We start from the raw sequence: 23,635 nt of genomic DNA, 5'->3' as shown, positions 1-23,635 counted from the left end.
GTACCCTTGAGTTTTGGGAAATCCTGTTTTTTACAAACAGGGTAACTGGAGAGTTATGAACTAAAACCAGGTGACTTTAAATATAAGAATTTCATTTAATATGCAAGCAGTAAACCACACTTTATGCTGATACAGCACCCTGAATAAATCAATATTATGCTTCAGCTTAGGATTTAACATTTTTTTTAAAGATTTTATTTATTTATCAGAGAGAGAGGGAGAGAGAGCAAGCACAGGCAGACAGAATGGCAGGCAGAGGCTGAGGGAGAAGCAGGCTCCCTGCTGAGCAAGAAGCCCGATGTGGGACTTGATCCCAGGACGCTGGGATCATGACCTGAGCCGAAGGCAGCTGCTTAACCAACTGAGCCACCCAGGCGTCCCAGGATTTAACATTTTTATCATCTAGACCTTTTCCTCTTTTGGGGGGGTAAAAGCAGGCTATATAATTTAATTTAATATATATATATATATTTCCATTTATTTGAGAGATAGGAGGAGAGACAGTATGTGGGGCGGCAGGCAAGAGGAAAGGGAGAGAGAGTCCTAAGCAGACTTTATGCTGAGAGTGGAGAGCCTGATGATGACCCTGAGATCATGACCTGAGCTGAAACCAAGTCAGATGCTTAACTGACTGACTGTGCTACCCAGGCACCCTGGATATGTAATTAAAAAAAAATTTTTTTTAAGATTTTATTTATTTATAATTTGACAGATCACAAGTAGGCAGAGAGACAGGCAGAGAGGGAGGAGGAAGCAGGCTCTCTCCTGAACAGAGAGCCCAATGCAGGGCTCAATCCCAGGGCCCCGGGATCATGACCTGAGCCTAAGGCAGAGGCTCAATCCACTGAGCCACTGAAGCACCCCTCTTTGGATTTCTAAAGATTCAATATATCGGAGGGTACAGAATAGAGGCAAGGAGAGGGTATGTAAAGGACAGACACCGGGACAAATAATGAGGAAGTCCTGACAATACAATACAAACTGTTCAGAGTACAGGAAACTGGGGGCGTTTATTGAGGGGCAATTACACAAGGTTTTTAAAAGACCTTTATTTTCATTATCAGAAATTAGGTTTATTGGGGCGCCTGGGTGGCTCAGTGGGTTAAGCCGCTGCCTTCGGCTCAGGTCATGATCTCAGGGTCCTGGGATCGAGTCCCGCATCGGGCTCTCTGCTCAGCAGGGAGCCTGCTTCCCTCTCTCTCTCTACCTGCCTCTCCATCTACTTGTGATTTCTCTCTGTCAAATAAATAAATAAAATCTTAAAAAAAAAAAAAGAAATTAGGTTTATCGAAGAAAATTTAGAAAAATATAGATGAAGTAGAATAAAATAGGGGCACCTTGGTGGCTCAGTCAGTTAGGCGCCTGCCTTCAGCTCAGGTCATGATCCCAAGGTCCTGGGATTAAGTCCCGCATCAGGCTCCCTGCTCAGCAAGAAGTCTGCTTCTCCCTCTACCCTTCTCCCCTGCTTGTGCTCTCTCTCTCTCTCCCTGCCAAACAAATAAATAAATAAAATCTTTTTTTTTTTTAAAGGAATAAAACAAGATATCCAAGAGGCTAATGGAAAGGTGTTTGACATCATTACCCACCAGGGAACTGCAAGTTAAAACCATAGGAGATATCTTACATACCCACCGGAATGGGTAACATTTAAAAGACTATTGATTATAAATATGAGCAAGGAGTAAAGCAGTCACACACAACTACTTTGGAAAATGACATGGCAGTATCTATTGAAGCTAAATCCTCACTCCTGTGTATATAGTCAAAAGAAGTCAGTGCATGTCTACCAAGACATATATAAGAATACTCTTTGTAGCTTTTTCATAGTACTCGAAACCAAGCAAACAAACCAAAAAACTCAAAATGTCTACTATCAGGAGAATGAAATACAATAGTCATAACAACAAAACAAACAAACCTAAAAACATACAGATATGTTTAATACATGCACATATCTCAAAGATATGTTAACCGAAGCAGACACACACTCACAAGAATAATATATGCTACATGATCCCACTTAAACAAGGCTCAAGAAAAGGCAAAACTAATTGATGGTGACAGAAATCATGACAGGGAACAAGGGTGAGATGGATACTGTCTGGTAAGGGGCATAAGGATGAACATTCTGGTACTGAAAAAGTTCTACACCTTGATATGGGTGGTTATTAAAACAAACATACTTTTAAACTTAATGTACTTTACATACTTTAGTCAATATATTTTAGAACTTAATAAAAAAGTAAAATAAAAATCAACATACAGCAAACTGAGCCTGTTTTACTTAAGAATGAGGATTTTCCTCTGTAAAAGAGGAGATGCTTACAATACTGAGATTAATACATATCAAATTCAGTCTGTCTCTTGCCTCAAATGGTACAAACTGTTATGGCTTCACTTAAGGGCCCAGGCAGCTTCATATTGTATTTGTGACCTTTAAGATACCATTAGAGGAAAAAATAACCATATGATTAATACATTAGGAATATTCTTCTTGGAGCAGCACTGATTTAGAAGACTACATTTACTTCTTTCTGGATCCATTCAACTACTTGATGTAATATTTATGTAGTTGTAATATTACAAAATTACTGATTTACAATTTAGTGAATGAACTTACTGACAAAACATGAAAAAATCTGCTCCAGAATAGAAAAAAAGTAACTATGAAGTTGGCAACATAAAGTAATTATATATCTAATAGAAATTAGGAGGTAAAAGAGATAAAGATGAACAACAACAAAGAGGCATCAATTTCTTCACCTTCCACAGTAGGGAGTTAAGATATACTGCTTATAGTTGAGGGAAGAGGAAATAACTATTAAAGAGCAATATAAGTTATATTATCTAATTTAAAACAATTTTTGCGTGTATGTAACATCCATTCTGTAACATCTGTATATAACATCCATTCTCTTTAGAAGAGAATTTAAAACTAAAATGTAGTAACAATGGTTTGAGAAGAGTCATTTCAGAGAATGGATGTGACATCTACTTTGTACTGAATGTAGAGAAGTATCTCAAGTCCCATGTAATACAGATGGATCAAAGAGTGTTTATGAAAAAACTTAAAAATTAAATAAATAAAAATAAAACAATTTATTTTTCAAAAGAAAAATTTCTGCCCATTTCAGACAGGTGGGAAATTAGCCTATAGAGCTATGTATCATCTATACCATGATCCTAAGATTCATTTTTTAAAAATTTTATGTATCATTAAAGCTCAAAGTAAAAGCATCTGGCGTAATTTTGCTAGAAGTAACAATTAGTTCCTGTCAACAACTCCGCTTGTTTCTAAAAATGCCATATATGAAAATGAATAGTAATTTTTTTTAGCAGTATCTCAGAGGATGCTGAAATGAGAACACTGTAACTCCAGATGAGTGTGATTAGTAAAAGTGAGACTAAACAGTATTATTTGAAGGTATTTAAAGACTTAATAGATACAAGTTTACCTTTATCACCCCCTATTAATTGAAAAATTATATATAGAAGAAATCTATACCCTGAAACAACTATATTTAAAAAATAACCAAGTGGTAAGATGAATAAAAATAGATGAATATTTATTTGGTCTCAAGTGATAAATATAGAGAAATGATTTTCACTAGTCTCATGAAAACAACAAAGACAAATCTTAGGACAAAGAAAAATTCTCAAAGTATCCAGTTAACCTCCTAACTGTGGAAGTATAACTATATGAGACCACTATGTAGGGGAGACCCACTCAGCCAAACATCCTTGATAATATAGCATATATCCATCACTAAAGTTATACAATGATGACATATGCTTATAAAAGCAGAAGAGAATAATATATTTCCAGTTACTTATTCAAGGATACATACATATTATATACTCAATGCTAAGGAATAAAAAAATGAATCTACAAAATAACTAATGTTACGCATTTTAAGATCACACATCCTGAATGGAAATAGGCATTTAGTGAACATATATAGGAGACCTGGGGTCATACAGCTTATGGTCTAAGAATGAAAATGGACACAAATACAGGCAATTACAAAAGTGTATAGTAAGGAAATATGGGGGAGTTAAGGAGCGCATATGATTTCTGCCCAAACCAAAATGCAAATTTCTTTTTTTTTTTTAAGATTTTATTTATTTATTTGAGAGAGAGTGAGAGAGAGCATGAGAGAGGAAAAGGTCAAAGGGAGAAGCAGACTCCCCATGGAGCTGGGAGCCCTATGTGGGCTCAATCCTGGGACTCCAGGATCATGACTCAAACTGAAGGCAGTCACTTAACCAACTGAGCCATCCAGGCACCCCTAAAATGCAAATCTACACTAAGACCTGAAGAATGACAAGGAGGATGAGTAGGATAACAAAACTGAACAGGAGAACAGGAAGAGAGTATTGCATGTGAAGTCAAGAGACCTTAGGAAAAAAGTAGAGTCAAACCAAACCAAATGCAAATAAAATGTATAGTATTTTCAAGAAGCCAAGTTTTACACTGTTAGAAAAGAGAATGTGAGAGAAGTTTAGATGAAGTTGCACAGGTAAGCAATACAGAATGGAAATGAAGAACTGAAAGGTGATGAAACAATTTAAGGGAATCACTTAAGAACCAGTCACAGGGGGCACCTGGGTGGCTCAGTTGGTTAAGCGTCTGCCTTCGGCTCAGCTCATGATCCTGGAGTCCAGGGAGTCCCACATCGAGCTCCCTGCTCAGCAGGCAGTCTGCTTCTCCCTCCAACCCTTACTCCTCTCATGCTCTCTTTCCTTTCTCTCTCTCTTAAGAAAAAAAAAAAAAAAAAAGAACCAGTCACAGACTGCCAGCTAAGAGAAGATGAAGACCGGATCAGGTTAATGAAGTAGGAACAGAGGGAAATGGATGGATGTAGGATGAATTAGATGCAGAAATGACAGAATGTGGTGTATGGATCACTCTGGAAAATGTAGGAGAAAAATCAATCAGAGATAGCATCAGGTTTCTAATTTAGACAGTCTTTAACACCTAGTGGTACCATTTCTTAATATTAGCAGCCAGAATGAATTTGGTGGTGGTGGGAGGAGAAATGGATAAGGCAAAGCCTGAGGAATGTATGTATGAAGAGGCCTGATAGGCAGTGGGATATAAGGGTTCCAAGCTCCGAAGAGAGAGCTGACCCTGACACACAAATCTGGGTCCACTGTATGATTTTAAGTAGAGTGTCTAAAGCGGAAGAAACCTAGAACCCCAAGGAGCAGTATTTTAGGAAGATGTAGAAAAAAATGATTTGGCAAAGTCACCTGCAGTAGATCTGGAATAGGCCTAGGGAGGTGGCCTTGGGAGTTTGGATCTGGGTAAAGAGAAGTTTACTGGAAATGAATACATCAGGAAAATAAAAGGCTATGACAATGGTTCTCAAATGTAATCATACATCAGAATGACACCAGGAGAGCTTGTTCAGATTGCTGGACACCATCCCCAGAGTTTCTGATTCCATAATCTGGATCTGGGCCCAGAATGTGCATTTTTAACAAGTTCCTAGGTAATGCTGATGCAGCTGATAGGGGGATTACCACAGGGTTATGGTATAGAATAACAGACTATACATAGGGACACTGAAACCACACTGGCTGACAGCAAACCCTGGGAGAAAGACAGTGAGTGAAGTGTTAACACTATAATTAAGTGGGAGTAACCCAAGAAGTCAAGCGAATAAAAGCAAAAATGACTATAGCATAGCTGGGTAACACAAGACTCAAGGATATACATGGATTTTAACCTGAAGTAGAGAAACTAAAGGCTTAAGACAATAACTTTGCCTCCTGACTATAAGGTATACGGTGGGGGGGTGGGGGGGGGCTAGCTTCAATTTGACAAGGTTTTAGGAGAATGTATGTTCAAGAATCTGGTTTCAGGCTCAATTCAAGTTCCAAGTGAGCTGAATTAAAATTAAAATAAGAAGCTATTTTTTAACTTACCAAATTTAAAATTTAAAAATGATAATACCACGACTGTGAAGGAGCCTATTTTTTTCATACTAAGAAAAAAGCTGTTAGGCATATTTTAGTTATTAAGACTAAACACTTAAAAATTTTTTCATTTAACTAGCTAAATTCTTAATTCTAAAATTATTTATTTATAAGGAAGAAAATGGAAGATATAAACCAACAGTATACAACTATATAACGTGAAAAATAAAAATCCCTCTTCCTAATCCCCAAGCCCTAGTGGATTGATTGGTATCACTATTAAAATGCTCTTATAAGTATTCTCCAGGTTTTCTGCGTATGTGCCAGGCTGCATATCTAAAGAGCACAAGAAACCCCAGAGGAAACAAAGAAAACCACATCTAGATATATCACAGTTGAACTGTCTTAAACTAAAGACACAACAAATCTTAAAAAGTAGCAGAGGGAACAATTAAGATTAACAACTAACTTATCAGAAACAATGAATGCAGTAGAATGACATAATCAAAGTGATACTAGTGCATGAAAAGTCCAAACAGCATACAAATTTGTAGAAACTGTCAAACTGCATTAAGAAAAGGTTGCGACAATTTGTATTCTCTACTGTACTATACTCACATTACATATTACCAAACTGTTTAATTCTTACCAATCCAAAATGCAAAAACAAAAAACACAACTTTTTAAAACTGGAGTATCAAATTCTGATTTACATATGGAAATGTTTACATAATGTTTCTTAGCATTCAAATTGTTTTTTTTTTTAAATTTATTTTAAAGATTGTACTTATTTGGCACAGAGAGAGAGAGAGAGAGCAAACCGGCATTTGCACAAGCAGGAGCAGCAGCAGAGGGAGATGGAGAAGCAGACTCCCTGCTGAGCAAGGGGCCTGATGGTGGACTCAATCCCAGAACCTGGGATCACAACTTGAGCCAAAGGCAGACACGTAACCAACTGAGCCACCCTGGTACCCCTCAAATTTCTTTCACTGTGAATTGCTTTCCATAGAATTATCTTGTTCTTGATTTGTAAGAGACCTTACGATAATAGCCACATTCATTTTCATTTTTTTTTTTTTTTAAGATTTTATTTATTTGTCAGAGAGAGAGCGCGAGCGAAAGTGAGCACAGGCAGACAGAGTGGAAGGCAGAGTCAGAGGGAGAAGCAGGCTCCCTGCGGAGCAAGGAGCCCGATGTGGGACTCGATCCCAGGATGCTGGGATCATGACCTGAGCCGAAGGCAGCTGCTTAACCAACTGAGCCACCCAGGCGTCCCGCCACATTCATTTTATGTGTTGAAAATATTTACTCCGGGACGCCTGGGTGGCTCAGTTGGTTAAGCAGCTGCCTTCGGCTCGGGTCGTGATCCCAGGGTCCTGGGATCGAGTCCCACATCAGGCTCCTTGCTCGGCGGAGAGCCTGCTTCTCCCTCTGCCTCTGCCTCTGCCTGCCTCTCTGTCTGCCTGTGCTCGCTCGCTCTCTCTCCCTCTGTCTCTGACAAGTAAATAAAATCTTTAAAAAATATATATATATATATTTACTCCATTTCCCCTAAAAAAAGGTCATAAATTTTCATAAACTCATAGCCACATCTCCCTATCCAAGCGCCTCCCCACTCTAAACTATCCTCCACTATACCAAAGTTGTATTTTTTTTTAAAGTTTATTTATTTTTAGTAATCTCTATACCCAATATGGGGCTTGACCCCATGAAGAGCCACATGCTCTTCTCACTGATCCAGCCTGGTGCCCCCAACCCCTATCAAATACATTGTATCTGAACAACTTCTATGATGAAACTGATAAACTGTCAAGGTCCTTTTAGCCTCATCTCTAATACACTGCCACTCTCTATGGTAGCCACCACAGAATACTTAACAGAGAAAAGCTTATGAAATATTAAAAAAAAAAATTTGGTATTCTTTCTTTAAGCAGTGTTATCTTCTACTCCCTCAATCCAAATTTTTACCTCATTCATAATACTTAAACTCTTCAGGTGGGGGGTGCCTGGGTGGCTCAGCTGGTTAATCATCTGCCTTTGGCTCAGGTCATGATTCTGGAATCCTGGGACAGAGCCTGATGCACTGGGCTTCTTGCCTCTGACCCTCCCCCTGTTCCTCTCTCTCTCTCAACTAATAAAATGCTAAAACAAGCAAGCAAACAAACAAACAAAAAACCCCTCTTCAGGTGGAGTAATTTCTTTCTACTGTACTTTATACATGCCTCTATATACAAAACTTAAACTCTGCATTTTAGTACATAATACTAATCCTTCTTGGCAGAAGGAAACATCTTAATGCTCTCAAGTAAATGTTTGTGTAATGGATAGAAAGATACAGTGACCTATACTGATTAAATGTATTGCTGAAACTCATGTATTGATGAAAGAACACAAGGAATCAAAGTATCAGATGATAAGATACAGTCAACTGGAAGGATGTATAAAGATGATATATAACTTATTTTTGCTAGCTTAAAACAATAATGGAAAAAAGTTCACTGAAAGAAACAGTATTAACATAGGGCTAACAACAAGCAATAGTATGTTTTAGTAAACCAAAGTAGGTTGAGATTAATAAATGGGAATCTGTGAGCTTTATAAATTGTACTGATTAAGTCAATTTAAGGCTCTATTAGGTAGTGTAGGAAATTTGCTCATTGAAGTCCATGGCTGTTTTTACTTTTCTTGCCTTCAAATCTCAGTGCTTAAACACAGACAAACCTTTCTGTATAGGCAATTATCCAGTACTAACTACATAATTTGTTTGCAGATAGTTCAGGCCCTCAATCTGTTTATCTTCCAAAGTCAATTAGGTAGCCTGAGGCTATGAAACGGCACTGATTCAAGAATTAAACAACCCAGGATATCACCACAGGTTCAGCACTAAAATCTATGCTTATTTCTTCATGTTTCTTTTTCCCTTCCTAAGAGAACCTTTCACAAGAGCAGTTAGCCAACAGCTTCCAGATGTAGTGCCTTTGGAAACAATGTTCCAGATGAGGCCACATTTCCCCTGGGTAGCTCCAGGATTAGGGTTCAGCCATTTCTTCTTACTGAGTCATTCATCTATAGTCAATTCCCTGTGTTGCCTGGAATTCCCCACAGAGCTTCCAGAATCTCTCAGCTGCCCCATAGTTGGGAGTCTCTTCCTGCTGAATCCTTCTTCCTTGCCTCTTTTAACAGGTGTCATAGCTGAATCATAGTGCGTTTACTCCTTTCTCGTTAAGCTGCAGAGATAATATCCCACAACAAATCTCCTTCCCTTTTACCTGTATCTTGGCATCTGCTTCTCAAAGGACCTCAACTGACGTACCAACATACCCTACTCTCCACTTTCAAGATCTACTAAAATCTGGCTACCATATACTGCCCAGTATTTTGCCATATCTTCACAAGAATAGTGTCTGGGCATTTAATTAGTAAGTTGGAAACGAACTTTTATACTACAAAGGAGTGTAGATTAGAAAGTTTCTTCAGACTAAAAATTCTACCTCCTTTGAGGTTTGAGCAAAAATTAATTTGGTTTAACCAACTAACCAATATTCAACATGCATAATCTATCAAAAATACTTACATAACTGTGTTGTCATCCACTAAGATATCACAACCATGAGCAGGACACGAAATAGTCTGAAAAAGATTGAAATTTAAACTATGTCTTCATTCAACAAATATTTACTGAATGCTTACCATTGCCAGGCACTTCAGTAGGTTGAGAATACTTTAACATTCATAGGATCTTAATCGTCTCCTTTCTATTAAAGGAAATGGATATGTGTGTTTATCACAAGGTAACTAGAACTGCTGACCTGAATAATTGGTTTCTCAATATAAAACTTGAAAGGCAGAAGCAAGACACCTGACAGAATTGCTCAACAAGTTTAGCCTGATACACACACATCTTAATGCTGCTGAGAAAACATTACCTTGAACTGTATCTTTAAGTGGACTGCCACATTGTAAATAGAAAAGAAAAAAAAAAAAAAGTCTTAGTTATCTTTTAGTCTTAATATAGAAAAAAAGTTCCCCATGCAATTCATAATCAAGGATGCTTCACCTGTTTATATTTCTGAAAGGGTCTAAACACTGCAGGAAATTCAACAAAAACTAAAAATCAAATTGGCATCTTTACCTGTCCCATGCCTTCCTCCATTATTTTGGTAGTTAAATATTCGCTCCAGCACTGCATACAAAACTTATGTCCACATTCAAGGCCAGTGAAATACTGCAACAAAAATAATACATGGACTTTTAAAAGACATTATCAGGAAAATCACTATACATAGTGATTCAGTCTCTATTAGGTCACATTTCTCATTTTGACAAGAGTAGCTGGGCTCCTAAAATAAACTTCTTTTTTTTTCCCCTAAAATAAACTTCTTGGTGGTGAAACTTAGACATGCAAATACAATTAACCAAAAATAACCTAATTAATGAGCAATACATCTACAATAGGTATTTATAATTTTTAGAAAGGCAGACAAGTTCGAATTAAATATAAGAATATGTCATGTACCAGTAAGCATATGAAAGATGCTCAAGATCATTAGCTATCAGAGAAATGTGAATCAAAACCACAATGAGACAGGACTTCGCTCACTATCAAAAAGATAGTAACAAGTGTTGGTAAGGATGTGGAGAAATTAGAACCCTCATACACTGCTGGTGGGAATGTAAAATAGTACAGGTGCTTTGGAAAATACTGTGGCAGTTTCTCAAATAATTAAACATAAGAGTTACTCATGATCCAGCAATTACATTCCTAGGTATATGCCCAAAAGAAACGAAAACATAGCTCCAAACAAAAACTTGTATACAAATACTCAGCAGTATTATCGATGGCAGCCCCAAAGTAGACACAACCTAAATGTCCATGGACTGACGAATGGATAAACAAAATGTGGAATATCCATATGAAAGAATATTATTCAGGCATAAAAAGGACTGAAGTATTGACACATATTATAATGTAGATGAGCCTTGAAAACATTATGCTAAATGAAAGAAGCCAGCCACAAGAGATCACATATTGTTTGATCTCCACTTATATGAAAGGTTCAACAGGCAAATTCATAGAGAAAGTAAATTAGTGGTTGCCTAGGGTTGAGTGGCTGGGGGGTGCGGGTGGCTAAGGGGTAGTGACTCTAGGGAGACGAGATTTCTTTTTGGGGTTATGAAAATGTTCTAAAATTTACTATGGTAATGACTGCACAATTCTGTGACTATACTAAAAACACTTTAAAGAAGTGAATCGTATCGTATGTGAATTATATCTCAAAGCTGTATTTAAAAATGATAATAAGGCTGTATTTAAAAATGAAAGACTTCTGAGTTGCATGAAATGTAGCTTATCTAAATAATCAATAAAATCTCATGGAAACCAAAAGATTTATGCAGATAGCTAAGAATAATAATAACATTTGGTCTAATCTTGTATTACCTACATGATATGAAATAACTACTAATTTGATGGATAGTTAAATGGAGTCTATTATATTCTATAATATACAAATAATAGTCACTAGTTTCAACTAAGTATATTTTACAATATTTACTCTAAATTATTTTTAAATGACTAGGTAATACAGACTCATGGTTAAAAGCAACTATTTAATAGCACGAGTTTAGGGCGCCTAGGTGGCTCAGTGGGTTAAAGCCTCTGCCTTCGGCTCAGGTCATGATCCCAGGGTCCTGGGATCAAGCCCTCTGTTGGGCTTTCTGCTTGGCAGGGAACCTGATTCCCTTCCTCCCTCTCTGCCTACTTGTGATCTCTGCCTGTCAAATAAATAAATAAAATATATTTTTTAAAAATAGCATGAGTTTATGCTGAAAAAATAAGTCTTCCTTTCAAAAAATATTTTTTTAATTTATTTATTTGACAGAGACACACACAGCGAAAGAGGGCACAGAAGCAGGGGAGTGGGAGAGGGAGAAGCAGGCTTTCTGCTGAGTCACAGGTGGGGCTTGATCCCAGGACCCAGGGATCATGACCTGAGCCCAAGGCCAACACTTAACAACTGAGCTACTCAGGTGCCCCATCAAAAATAAACTTTTTAAAAAGATTTTATTTGACAGAGAGTGAGAGAGTGCACAAGCAGTGGGAGCAGCAGAGGGAGAGGGAGAAGCAGGTTCCCTGCTGAGCACAGAGCCTGACATGGGGCTTGATGCCATGACTCTGGGATCATGACCTGAGCCAAAGGTAGACTCTTAACCAACCAAGCCACCAAAGCACCCCTGAAAAATAAGTCTCCTTTAACCTCATCCTTGTCCTCTACTTCAGGGAAGTAATCCCTATTTCAATATCTTACATATTCTGCCAGAGATGTTCTAACATATACATCTACACACACACAGTAAGAGCAGTACACATTCTCACCTTGGTTAATTATTATATAATAGATTTCTCACATTGTTCTACATTAGTACACATGGGTCCACCTCTTTTTACAGTCTGTGTGAAGGTACCATAATTTATCTAAACACTCCCCCATTACTATGCTACTGTACTGGCTATATATACACATCATTGTGATCATGCAAATGAATCCTGGGACAAACTGGTACAAGTGATATTATAACAGGCATACATTTATACTTTAATTATTACCAAGCTTCATTCAAAAAGGTTGTAGCAATTTATACTGTTCAAGAGAACCTGGCTTCCCAACAACCTTGTCAACACAGTATATTATCAAATGTCTTGATCTTTGCCAATCTAACAGAAGATTAAAGACTATGTATTTCTTTTTCTGAGCACTCTTTTCACCTATTTTGCCCATTCTTCCACTGGGTTTATTTTTTTCCTTAGTGATTTAACGGCGGGGATTTTTGGGGATTTTTACCTATTTAGAAAACTGGCCATTTATAAGCACAAAATATTTTCTGTTTCAAATCTGAATGCTCACATTTTGTTGCCATGAAGCAGCTCTCTACTTCCAAAATTTCCAGCATCTAAATTAACTAACTTTAATATAATGAGTTAGGAAGGAATTTAAGATTCTAGTCGAGATGGCAACCAAGTTGTTCCAATACCATTTACTGAATTCACTTTATTTGAAATGCCCTCTTCTACAATACACCAAATTCCCCTCACATGTATCTGATTCCATCTTATTCTACTGCACTGATTATTCTTGTATTTGGTAGGACTAATTCCTCCTTACTCTCATCAGTCTAGTCTTCTTTTTCAATATTTTACTATTATTCTACCTCTTCAAATACTCAAGCCATCTTTTTATTTCCTTTAGTATTTAAAGTTTTCTTCATAATAGATCTTTCACACTTCTTGCCAAGTTTATTTCTAGCTCTTTTATTCTTTTTGTGGCTCATATTAAGTGGTACTTTTTATTCCATTCCATTTTCTAGCTGTTATTTGAAAACTGCTCATGAAATTTCTGATGTTGCTTATGACATTCAGATACAAATAGTAAGGATACAAAATTCTACACTATAGCACATCAACTATACAAAGAATGCCCAGAAGCAGACATGGGAAAAAATGTATCCACGTCCTAAGACTAGTCTTATGGACAAAATGACATGGAAAACATTTACCTAGTTTAAAATGTGGTGCTAGTCAGATTGACAAGGATTCTAACTCACTCATAGAACAAGTGAAGGTAAGTATTTTGGAAATCAATATTCTATGAAAGAAAAAAAAAACAACAACTAGGAAACAAAAGAATCTATTCTCATTACCCCCAGCTGGCAAAGGAGATCTGGCACAAACTTGTCAGATCACCAGTGGAGAGCATCTGATTTTCAAGGATATAATGGGAAGGTGCATTCTGTATAGGACAATTATGGCAGCATAGAAGATCAACCATTCTAAAATGTTTTGTTCATAACTTAAAAACACATATACATCCTCACGTGCTTGTTTTTTTCCAAATATGAATACTTGATATTGAGGAATCAGAGATCACAATGGTTACCAAGTGATCATTGCAAGAAACATCTCTACCTTTGGAACTTCTAGATCAGCGATCATTATAGAAAAAAAAAAAAAGCTTTTTAAAGGTCTCTTTTCCAACAATTCTAATTAGGTAACACTACCAAACAAGATAAATTAGAAAAATAAATCACACATGCATGTCTAAAGATAAATTAAAAACTAAGCTCTGGTACAAACACATTCATTGTGCTCAAGAGTGGCATTATTATCATGGACTTATCTAGGTATCACTATCTGGTTCCATTTCCTTTTTCATCCTCTGCCTTTCACATACCTATTCCTTTACTAGTTTGTGTTTACCTACTTGGGTCCCTAACTCAAGGGATGGGATTATTATCAACAAACTTATTCATAAATAAATCTGACACAGAATATACTAAAAATACATGAAATATTACTTAAAACAGAAATGGTCCTTTAAAAAAAGAAATGGAAGCATAAACACTCTTACAATGTTCATTAATCCCTGTCATTTTACACACCCAGCAACTAATATCAACCAGCAGTAAGAAAATTAAGAAATATCTCTCCTCCATCAGAAGTTGCTCATATAATACCTAAAGTTAAAGCCATTTTGTTTATAAAAACTGAATAATCAGGGCATCAGTTCCCTCATCCATAAAATGGAATGAGTTAAGAAGGGTTGGACTTAGATTCCAGCACAAAGATTTGAGGTACCTAAAAGGGTGAGGTACGGGAGGGTGGACTATCCTCACAATCTTCAAAGTTGCCTTTATGTAACATGTCTGATTATTAGAATATACAAATTATTTACTTCATAAAAAGGGAGATATCACAGCCCGAACTATATTCCCTAGTGAAGTGGGGGTGTTAGCAAAGCTAGATGTTATGCTTTAATTCAAAACAACATTAATATAAAGGAATGACTGTTGCGAGGTCTAAGAAACCCTTGAACTGGCCTCAACACGGGGGTGTGGGGGTATGTGTGTGGGAATTTATGAACTTTAAAAGTGCCCCCAAAGTCTCAGGAAATTGTTTTTTAAAGAAAAGATCACCTACAATAGTTAATTTCAAAGTGCTACAAACTAGCTATCAAAGCATTTATTTAAAAAATTTTTTTGCATATGGCACTGTATAAAGCCAAAGTTGCTTTCGGGGAGGATAAACTTATTGGAGATATACATTAATAAAAGGCAAGTATCAGTGTTTGAAGAGAATGGTGGAAATTGAAACATGGGAACTGTACAACAGAGTTTTTAAAAAAATCACTCATCAAATTAAAGCTTTAATGGAGTCTCAGATGGCATTTACTTGCAGAACTGAAGAGGTTAAAATTATATTTCTCTATTAGTCTAAACACCATGAGAAAAGAAGTCCTAATTTTATCACCCTGTATTTTTCATAATGCTTGGCACAGTTTCCGTAACTTTTAACTTACTTTCCAACCCATGTTGCTGTTTGCTTTCTTGTCCTGTTATTTACATAGCCAAACTTCCTTTAAAGAGCAATTTGTTCATCTTTAGTGCCTCCATTTCCTTTCCCATCTTCAAGTCAATGATTCTTCAGCCCAAGCAGTGTGGTTTCTCATCTTACCACACTACTTAAATTAACTTTCCAATATCATCAGTAATCTTCATGTTGTTAATTCCAAATTCACTTTTCAAGTCTTTGAAGTTTTTTTTGCAATGTTTTTATCATTCTTAGAGGTACATTCTCTTCCTCTGGTTTCTACATTGCTCTATTTTCCTGGTTTACCTAACTACCACACTTTCAGAGGTTCTTAATCACAAGTCAGTTTCTGTGGGAGATTCTCCCCAACTGAAAACTGGGCTAGATGTCTCTCTCTACATGTTTCCACAGTATCATGACCCGTCAAAGTGTTTACCTTTCTTTCTGAACACGTCATTTTATTTATCTCCTATCTACCCAACTAACCTGTAAATTATCAGAAGCAGGCATTATGTCTTTATTCTCCATTGTGTTTCTAACACTTAAAATAGTGCCTGGTGCATTGAATAAATGAATAAATGAATAGTAAGTACTCTATCATTAGTTAAAAATTTTGCAAGCAAAATTTACAATGCAAATCTCCAGTCATGATTTTTCATTTTAATCTGTTAAAACTGTTAGACAAAACCAAGGGCACTGAGAAAGTTATAGGGGATATTTGTAAGCAGCTAGCTTCAGTACTCAAATTACATTTAAGATTTAAACGAGGGAGCAGTTGGTTAATAGAGCAGGAAGAGAAATGCCAGGGACTAAGGAAACCTGGTATAATCTGGGACAAAATTCTTCGGGTCTCAGTATTACCTCACAGAAACTTTAATGAACTACAGAAATGTCACCTGGCAAAGAGAATTTGTTAAAGACAGACAATAAAATGGTCAAAACATGAATTTAATTATTTTTAATAGAAATGTTGATTTTTTAAAAATACTCAACCTAAGACTGATTTAAAGGAGGGAAATTATACAATTCTCAGAATAGGTGGCATATGAAAGAATATCTTATTCATTTGAAAGATATGAAAAATTCAGACCCAGTGACATTTAATAATTACACAAAAACAAATAGCATCGGGCCTATAAGCAAAACTTGAGAATTTGGAAATTCAACTCAACACTTTACACATAAAGTTATTTTAACTCACTGTTTTATTTCTCTAGGAGTACTTAATTAACTTTCTTTTAAAACCTCTTTTCTAAGCACTTGGACGTGAACAAATTAGTTCCCTTCAAACGGGCCTCTACAGAGATATTATATATATAAACTTCTAAGAAAAACAATGAAAAACCTTCAATGTGTAAAAATATACAATACAGGTGACAAAGACTTTTATCTAGTATATAGTAATTATCAGAATATAGTAATTATCAGAAATATAGTAATTATCAGAAAGAGGTGCTTAACTATTAAAGCAGAGAATATAATAAGATAGTTAGTATTATAGAATTAAGCTATTTCTTAGATATCTTAAAACATCTTAAAGAGGTGAATTCCAAGTGACTAAATACATTATGTCACAAATAGTATTTTCTTACAGTTACTAATAAAGTAAGACCTTCATAGGAAGATTATGTTTAAGTCTAAAATTCTTTACTAGATTGCCTGAATTCAATAGGGCTTAAGGGGGATACTTTCACTCAATTAACTAGTCCCCGCGTCTCCTGCAATGCTGTCACCACTTGCTATATTTAAGAATCTCCATTAGAATGGATCTTTTTAAGTGAAACACTTCTGTTACGAAAAATGCTGAAAGCTCCCTAGCAAAATACTGTTAAAGACATTTTATTAGTGTTTTGGATATTTATTTTAAAATGTTAGTTTAAATCTATCTTATTCTGGATGGAAAATAATTCTATTCACTGCCTACCTATTAAACAATTCTCCCATGGTAGTAAAACAAACTCAGAATAGATTTAGGTGTGTAATGACAAGCGGCTGCTTTAAAAAGCAATCAGGGGAGGAGGGGGGAAGAATAAGCTCTATTCTTTCTCCTCCTTTCCTTTCTCCTTAATATTCTGATAGGCTACTATTTTACTACAATACAATCCCAGACTCCCAGATCTTCCTTTGTTTAAATAATTTAAATGGATTTACCCTCTGAAACAGAGAGTCAGTGCTAGCCTTAAACTACCAGATACTCACCGAGTTAGGGTAGTTCAAGTAGCAGATCTGACAAGGCATATCCTGTGCTGATGACCTTGTATTCATCTGGCGTGTTCGAGACTTTTTACTTGGATTAATTACATGACACTCAGCAAAGAGCTTCTCCAGGTTTCCATCAAAGTACCTGCATTATTTAAACAGAAAGGATGAGAGCCCAGCAATAGCACACTGTTAGAGCTCTCCAAAAACCTGATTTCTATAGGGAACAGCAATGAACTGAATTAAAATAAACCCAGATCATAACCTTTTTGGCTCAGAGGAAAGGAGGTGTATGGCTACAAACTGTAGCAAAACAGAGGGGTGTGTGTATGAAAGCAGATTAAATTTTTTGTTGCTATTTTGGTATTTTTTACTTTGTTTTTATCCTGAGAAGCTAAGCTATTAGTATTTGATCAGTACTACAACTAAAACTTAAGAACGAAAGTTGTACTATCTCTACAAGTACCGTAAGGAAGAGTAACGGTATTTTAAAAGGCTAGGCTAATATTTTATACCAATGATTTTAGTAATAATTTTAGTTATACCAGCTTAAAAGTATTAGCAAGTAAACTACCTACAAGCATTGCTTACCCTACAAATCACATGTGTCTCATTCTACAAAACTAATTTCATTTCTAAACATTTAAAAAAATAATTTTTAACTTACTAGCAAAGAGGAGGAAAGAGGAAACAAAGTGTATCTTAAAATGTTCTTATATCAAATAATCTATATACTTAGCTTTATATAAAATGTTTCTAAATGTACAGAAGTAGTTCACTAAGACATCTAGAGCATGGTATGCCACGTACTATCCATAGAGTTTCAACTGAACTTCAAATTTCTTGACAGACAGTGGCAAATACTAAGCACAGTATTTCCCATTAATCCAGATGAGACATGGTTGCTGGCTTCCCAAAATATCGTAATAGAATATTAAAAATAGAGGGAATGTAGAGAATATTTAGAATAAAGGGAAAAGCAACACAGAGAAAAACTCTGAATCTGTCAATCAGTAAACTAACAAAAATCATGAAAAATCTGGTCAATTACTTTTTAGCCTAGAAAGCCCAGGTTTCAATAACTGCAATGTTCTTTGCATAGTAAAGGTAAAAAATAAGTGATAGTCAAAGGAGATTTCCAATTATTTTTAATGCAGGTCTTGTTCAGGTTTTGTGTCAAAACACTTACTGTATCTCCAGGAAAATCACTCAGATGAGAAAAAATCACATCACTCTCCCAAAACTAATAAATATCTCTTTATAAATAATGACAGACTGTTTCAATGAAATGATCAAATCATTAATCAAAATGTCAGTATATTATAAAAGGGGAACACAAATAAAGTTGTCACTGATGACTCAGCTCATCAAAATATATAGAGAAAATCAAATGCTTTCCTCCTAATTATCTCTCAGAAAAGCTAAGATGTCAAGTTTTATTTGAAAAGTGGAAAGCATATTAAGCTAACATTAAATATGAACAGGCAATGGGCGCCTGGGTGACTCAGTGGGTTAAGCCACTGCCTTCGGCTCAGGTCATGATCTCAGGGTCCTGGGATCGAGTCCCACATCGGGCTCTCTGCTCAGCAGGGAGCCTGCTTCCTTCTCTCACTCTCTATCTGCCTGCCTCTCTGCCTACTTGTGATCTCTGTCTGTCAAATAAAGAAAATCTTTAAAAAATAATAATAATAATAAATATGAACAGGCAAAGCAATTAAACACCGTGTTTTTAGAAAAGATATTCTTGCTCAAAAGAGACAAACTTCTGCCATCCAAATTTAATTAACTACATGAAATTAGTAACTCCTTATACTTTGGTGATCATTCTAGACACCATTCTATGCATACATAGCCAAAGAGACATGTGTCTATAATGCCATCTAAATAGTATTTACTCCAGATTTATAACCTCCAGTAAACAATGTGTTAAGGTATTTTTGTCAATGAACATTAGTTTTCATCATTGCATAATATTCCACTGTAGGTATATACTATAATTTACCTAACCAGCCTTACACTAAGGGACATTTAGATGTGCCACACACAAATAATTCTAGATGAAAATCCGGGCCCATCTGACTGGGGAAAAGTATCTAGACTTAACTTGCATTTCTTTGTTAGTGAGGCTGAATACCTTTTTCTGTGAAGCTCTTACTATTAATTCATGAGTTCAGTATGTCAACAGAAAAGGGTAACTCTTTGTCTCATGGACTACTTTCTCCGCCCCCCACCCCGCTCCAGTTTCTAATTTGCCGTCAACCTTGTTTAATGATGTTTAACTACCACTTTTAATTTTCATGTAGGCATACTGATCATGCAACCCTGTTGTGAGTTCTGGATCTCATATTAAGCTTTACAAGATCTCAATATCTAAAGATTATAAAAATTCATCCATGATTTATTTAGGCTTAAAATGTTTCCATTAAAACTGTTGAATTCACAAAGAAATTAATTTTGTGTAAATAAGGAATAAAGCTGGAATTCCTTTCATTTTTTTTAAAAGATTTTATTTATTTATTAGAGAGAGTACAAGCAGAGCAAGCGGCAGGCAGAAGGAGAAGCAGATTCCCCACTGATCAAGAAAAGGAGCCTGATGAGGGACCCAACCCTAGGATCCCGGAAAATAGACCCAAGCCAAGGGCAGCTGCTCCACATAGGCATCCTGGAATTCCATTTCATTTTAATTTAGATGGATAACCATTTGCTGAAGGGTGTTTCAATTACCCCAAACACTTCTACCTACCTGTAGGTCTCAGCTTAACCTGGAGTTCTTCCCCACTGCAGCCCTGAAATTAGGTAAGGTTTCCTGTATAACCTTCTAGTGGTACTTTGTACTCCTGCACAACACTTAATCACATAACCAACTCCGTAATCACCTATGTTTTCTCTGTTGGGGTGTAAACTCCAAAAGGATGACCTAATTATTGCTGTAGCCCCAGTGTCTAGAAGAATCTGGTTATAATTCTTCAATTTTTTTTTTTAAAGAGTAACTGACTTAGAGTAATTTCTTAAAAAAATCCACAGTAACAAATCTGTAAACAAACAAATTTGCTCTAGGCATACTTCAGACTATAATAGGGTTATCAGCTCCTTGAGCCACTCTAGAAGCCTTCAGAGAACTTTCAAATACTGTAGAGGTAACGAGAACAGGGAATTTAAGAATCCACTCATACTGTCGGGCACAGTCGGCCTAGAAATCTCTTCAAGTTCCATTTTACAAGAAATTTAACATTTTAAAATTTTGTTTTTATCACCTACATGGTCTACCATGACTCTGTAATAGTTATTTGGAAATACTGAAACCTAATTTATTTTCACTCAACAGAAAGTCAATATTTAAGTTTATTTTTTAAGTTGTCAACTTATATATTGAGTGTCCTTATGTTACATAACCCTACATTTAACCCTCCAGCTTTGGTGAGAAAGCCCTGCAGCTTTTCCTCATTGATTATTATTTAATGTAATTGTTTCACTAATTACATATAGTTTCTACATTATATAGCCTTCCTTTCAAGAATAGTAAAAACTGGTGTTTTTTTTTTTTTGTTTCTTAACCTGATTACCTAATTACTCAGACATAACACATGGCACTCCCCTCCTCCCAATATTCTTTATATTGACAGCATCCATTTCCTTCTGGTACCTGTTGTTATTGAAGTCTGTGGCCAAAATAATTTCTTTTTTTAAAGATTTTTATTTATTTTATTTGACAGAGAGAGAAAGAGATCACAAGTAGGCAGAGAAGGGGGGTAGCAGGCTCCCCGCCAAGCAGAGAGCCTTATGCGGGGCTCCATTCCAGGACCCTGAGATCAAGACCTGAGCAGAAGGCAGAGACTTAGCCCACTGAGCTACCCAGGTGCCCCTCAAAATAATTTTTCTCATTTTATAATTAAAATCCTTTTTCAATTGGCATATATATATATATATATATATATATTTGTTTTCTTTCTTCATTCTTGAAATTTAGTAGTTTTGTAGGCTTTATCTTAGCATTCAACTTTCTCTTTTGAAATGCCGTTCAGACTGTGCCCTGCTGGAATCATACTCAGTCTTTGTTAATTTGTCCTCCATGTCTACCATCTGCTAATTCTTTGTCCTTTTCCTGTCTTACACATGTCTCTCTTTTCCATAGTATCTGCTCTCCTTCTTGCTGTTGCCAAAGTGGTTTTAAATTGTGTGAGATTATTACTTGTCCCTCTTTTTTAGTTTCACCAGCTTCCTTTTTGTTTTGTTCTGTTGTTTTATCAATTCATCTTCGATGCCTCATCTCACAGTCTACATTTATTTTAATTTCCTTAAGAGAACAAAGAAGTTTTTTCTTTCTAATTATGATAATTTTATTAAGGACTACTATGCTCAAGAATATGTGTGGATTCTTAACTTCCATACTTTACCTGCTCACTCATCCTCCCTCATGTGAAACAGGCCAAAATGAAGAGACTAATTCAGTGTGAAGCACTGCTGTTCAGGTATCTAGTTTAACCAGTTAAGACCTATTTCTCTCTGCTTCAGAAACTTAACCAAACAGCTGCAAAGCTTATCCTATGACATTGCTTCCCTCCTTTCTTGCAACTCTTGCCACCTACTCTTTTGAGAAAACCATTCCTTTGATGAAAATGAAAATGAGGTGAAAAGAAAAATAAGAAGGGCAGTGTGGGTTTTCCTTCGTGCAGTCTTTCCTCAGTCAGGAAAGGGTAGAATTAAAGTAACCCCACCTCATCTATCACATGGCCTAGACTTCTCTAGATCACGACTGTTAGAAGGGCAACTGGAGAGGTTTCTAAGTAGAGATTTTAAAATCCTCTTCTCTCTCTAGGGTTTTCTGTTCATTCAACATGTTTGCCAAAACATAGTTAAACAAGTTGGCACTTAATTAGCCAACTTTCCAGAAGATTGAGATCTTAATTTTTCATTTTACTTGACTTCTAGACAGAAATGAAATTTTAAAGCACTAACGGTTATTGCCTAAGAACGGTGTGTGATTGTGGGGAAAGGAGACATGGCCAGTAAGGTACATACATGGCTACTGTTTCTTTTTGAATTCTGAATGACAGCGGCATCACTGTTTGCCACTTCAATACTTAATTTTGTCATTTGGAGTTTATCTTAAAAGCCTCTATGTCTTCACACTTCATAAAAACACCACTGCTAAATAAGTGCTTATTTTCACAACAGAATCAGAAAAGCAAAAAGATTAAGCTAACTTAAAGTTATATAGTGTGCTTATCTACTGTATATTCTGAGGCTGTTCAGAGTTCAAGCCTCCTTACAGATTTCTCTTTTTTTTTTTTTAATATTTTATTTGACAGACAGAGATCACAAGTAGGCAAAGAGGCAGGCAGAGAGAGGAGGAAGCAGGCTCCCCGCTGAGCAGAAAGCCCGATGTGGGGCTGGATCAGAGGACCCTAAGATCACAACCTGAGCCAATGGCAGAGGCTTTAACCCATTGAGCCACCCAGGCACCCCTCTTTACAGATTTTTAATGTTCCCATTACATATTTATAACTAAAGTCAATTATCTAATGCTATATAGTCTGAGAGGGAACAAAAACACAAATATATGAAAATGTATACAAATACATTATGTCTGTCCATGTATAATATGCATGTACACACATTTCTATTTCTAAATAGCCAAATCACTTTTGTTTCAATATTCTTGTGTGGCATTTTATGGATACCAGACTTCAATTTCAAAAGGCAACAGAACAGTCACAATTGTCCTTAACTGTGTATACCTTAACTATAGTTCTGATAAAGCACTAAAAAAAGGTCTGTGACACCAACATTTCTACCAGGAATTGTGATTTCAACTATTCTTTGGGTCCTATTAACCTGCTTCTAATGGTATAATTTTTCTACTTTTAGAAAAGGTACACTTGAGCAAAAATGTCAAGGAGCAAAGGAACAGTTTAAGTTTGTTTAAATCATATGGATGAATAAAAACTGCAATTTTATTTATGAAAAACAAAAATAATAGGGTATGACGGGACGCCTGGGTGGCTCAGTTGGTTAAGCAGCTGCCTTCGGCTCAGGTCATGATCCCAGCGTCCTGGGATCGAGTCCCACATCGGGCTCCTTGCTCAGCGGGGAGCCTGCTTCTCCCTCTGCCTCTGCCTGCCATTCTGTCTGCCTGTGCTCGCTCTCTCC

At 36.3% G+C, this 23,635-nt stretch overlaps 1 protein-coding gene across 1 annotated transcript in view; it reads right to left on the bottom strand.

The window, feature by feature from the left end:
• The window catches only part of ARIH1 (ariadne RBR E3 ubiquitin protein ligase 1), a 120,464-nt gene that overhangs the window by 31,555 nt on the left and 65,274 nt on the right, over positions 1-23,635 (bottom strand). Inside the window, exons 3-5 of the mRNA XM_082735768.1 lie at positions 17,486-17,630; positions 10,055-10,147; positions 9,497-9,552 (exon numbers count right to left, since the gene is read on the bottom strand). Of these exons, the coding sequence (XP_082591894.1) occupies positions 9,497-9,552; positions 10,055-10,147; positions 17,486-17,630 (294 nt within the window). The remainder of the gene's footprint in view (positions 1-9,496; positions 9,553-10,054; positions 10,148-17,485; positions 17,631-23,635) is intronic.

This window comes from Mustela nivalis (assembly GCF_964662115.1).
Source record: "Mustela nivalis genome assembly, chromosome: 6".
Lineage (NCBI taxonomy): Eukaryota > Metazoa > Chordata > Mammalia > Carnivora > Mustelidae > Mustela > Mustela nivalis.
This window is presented reverse-complemented; position numbering and strand designations above follow the sequence as displayed.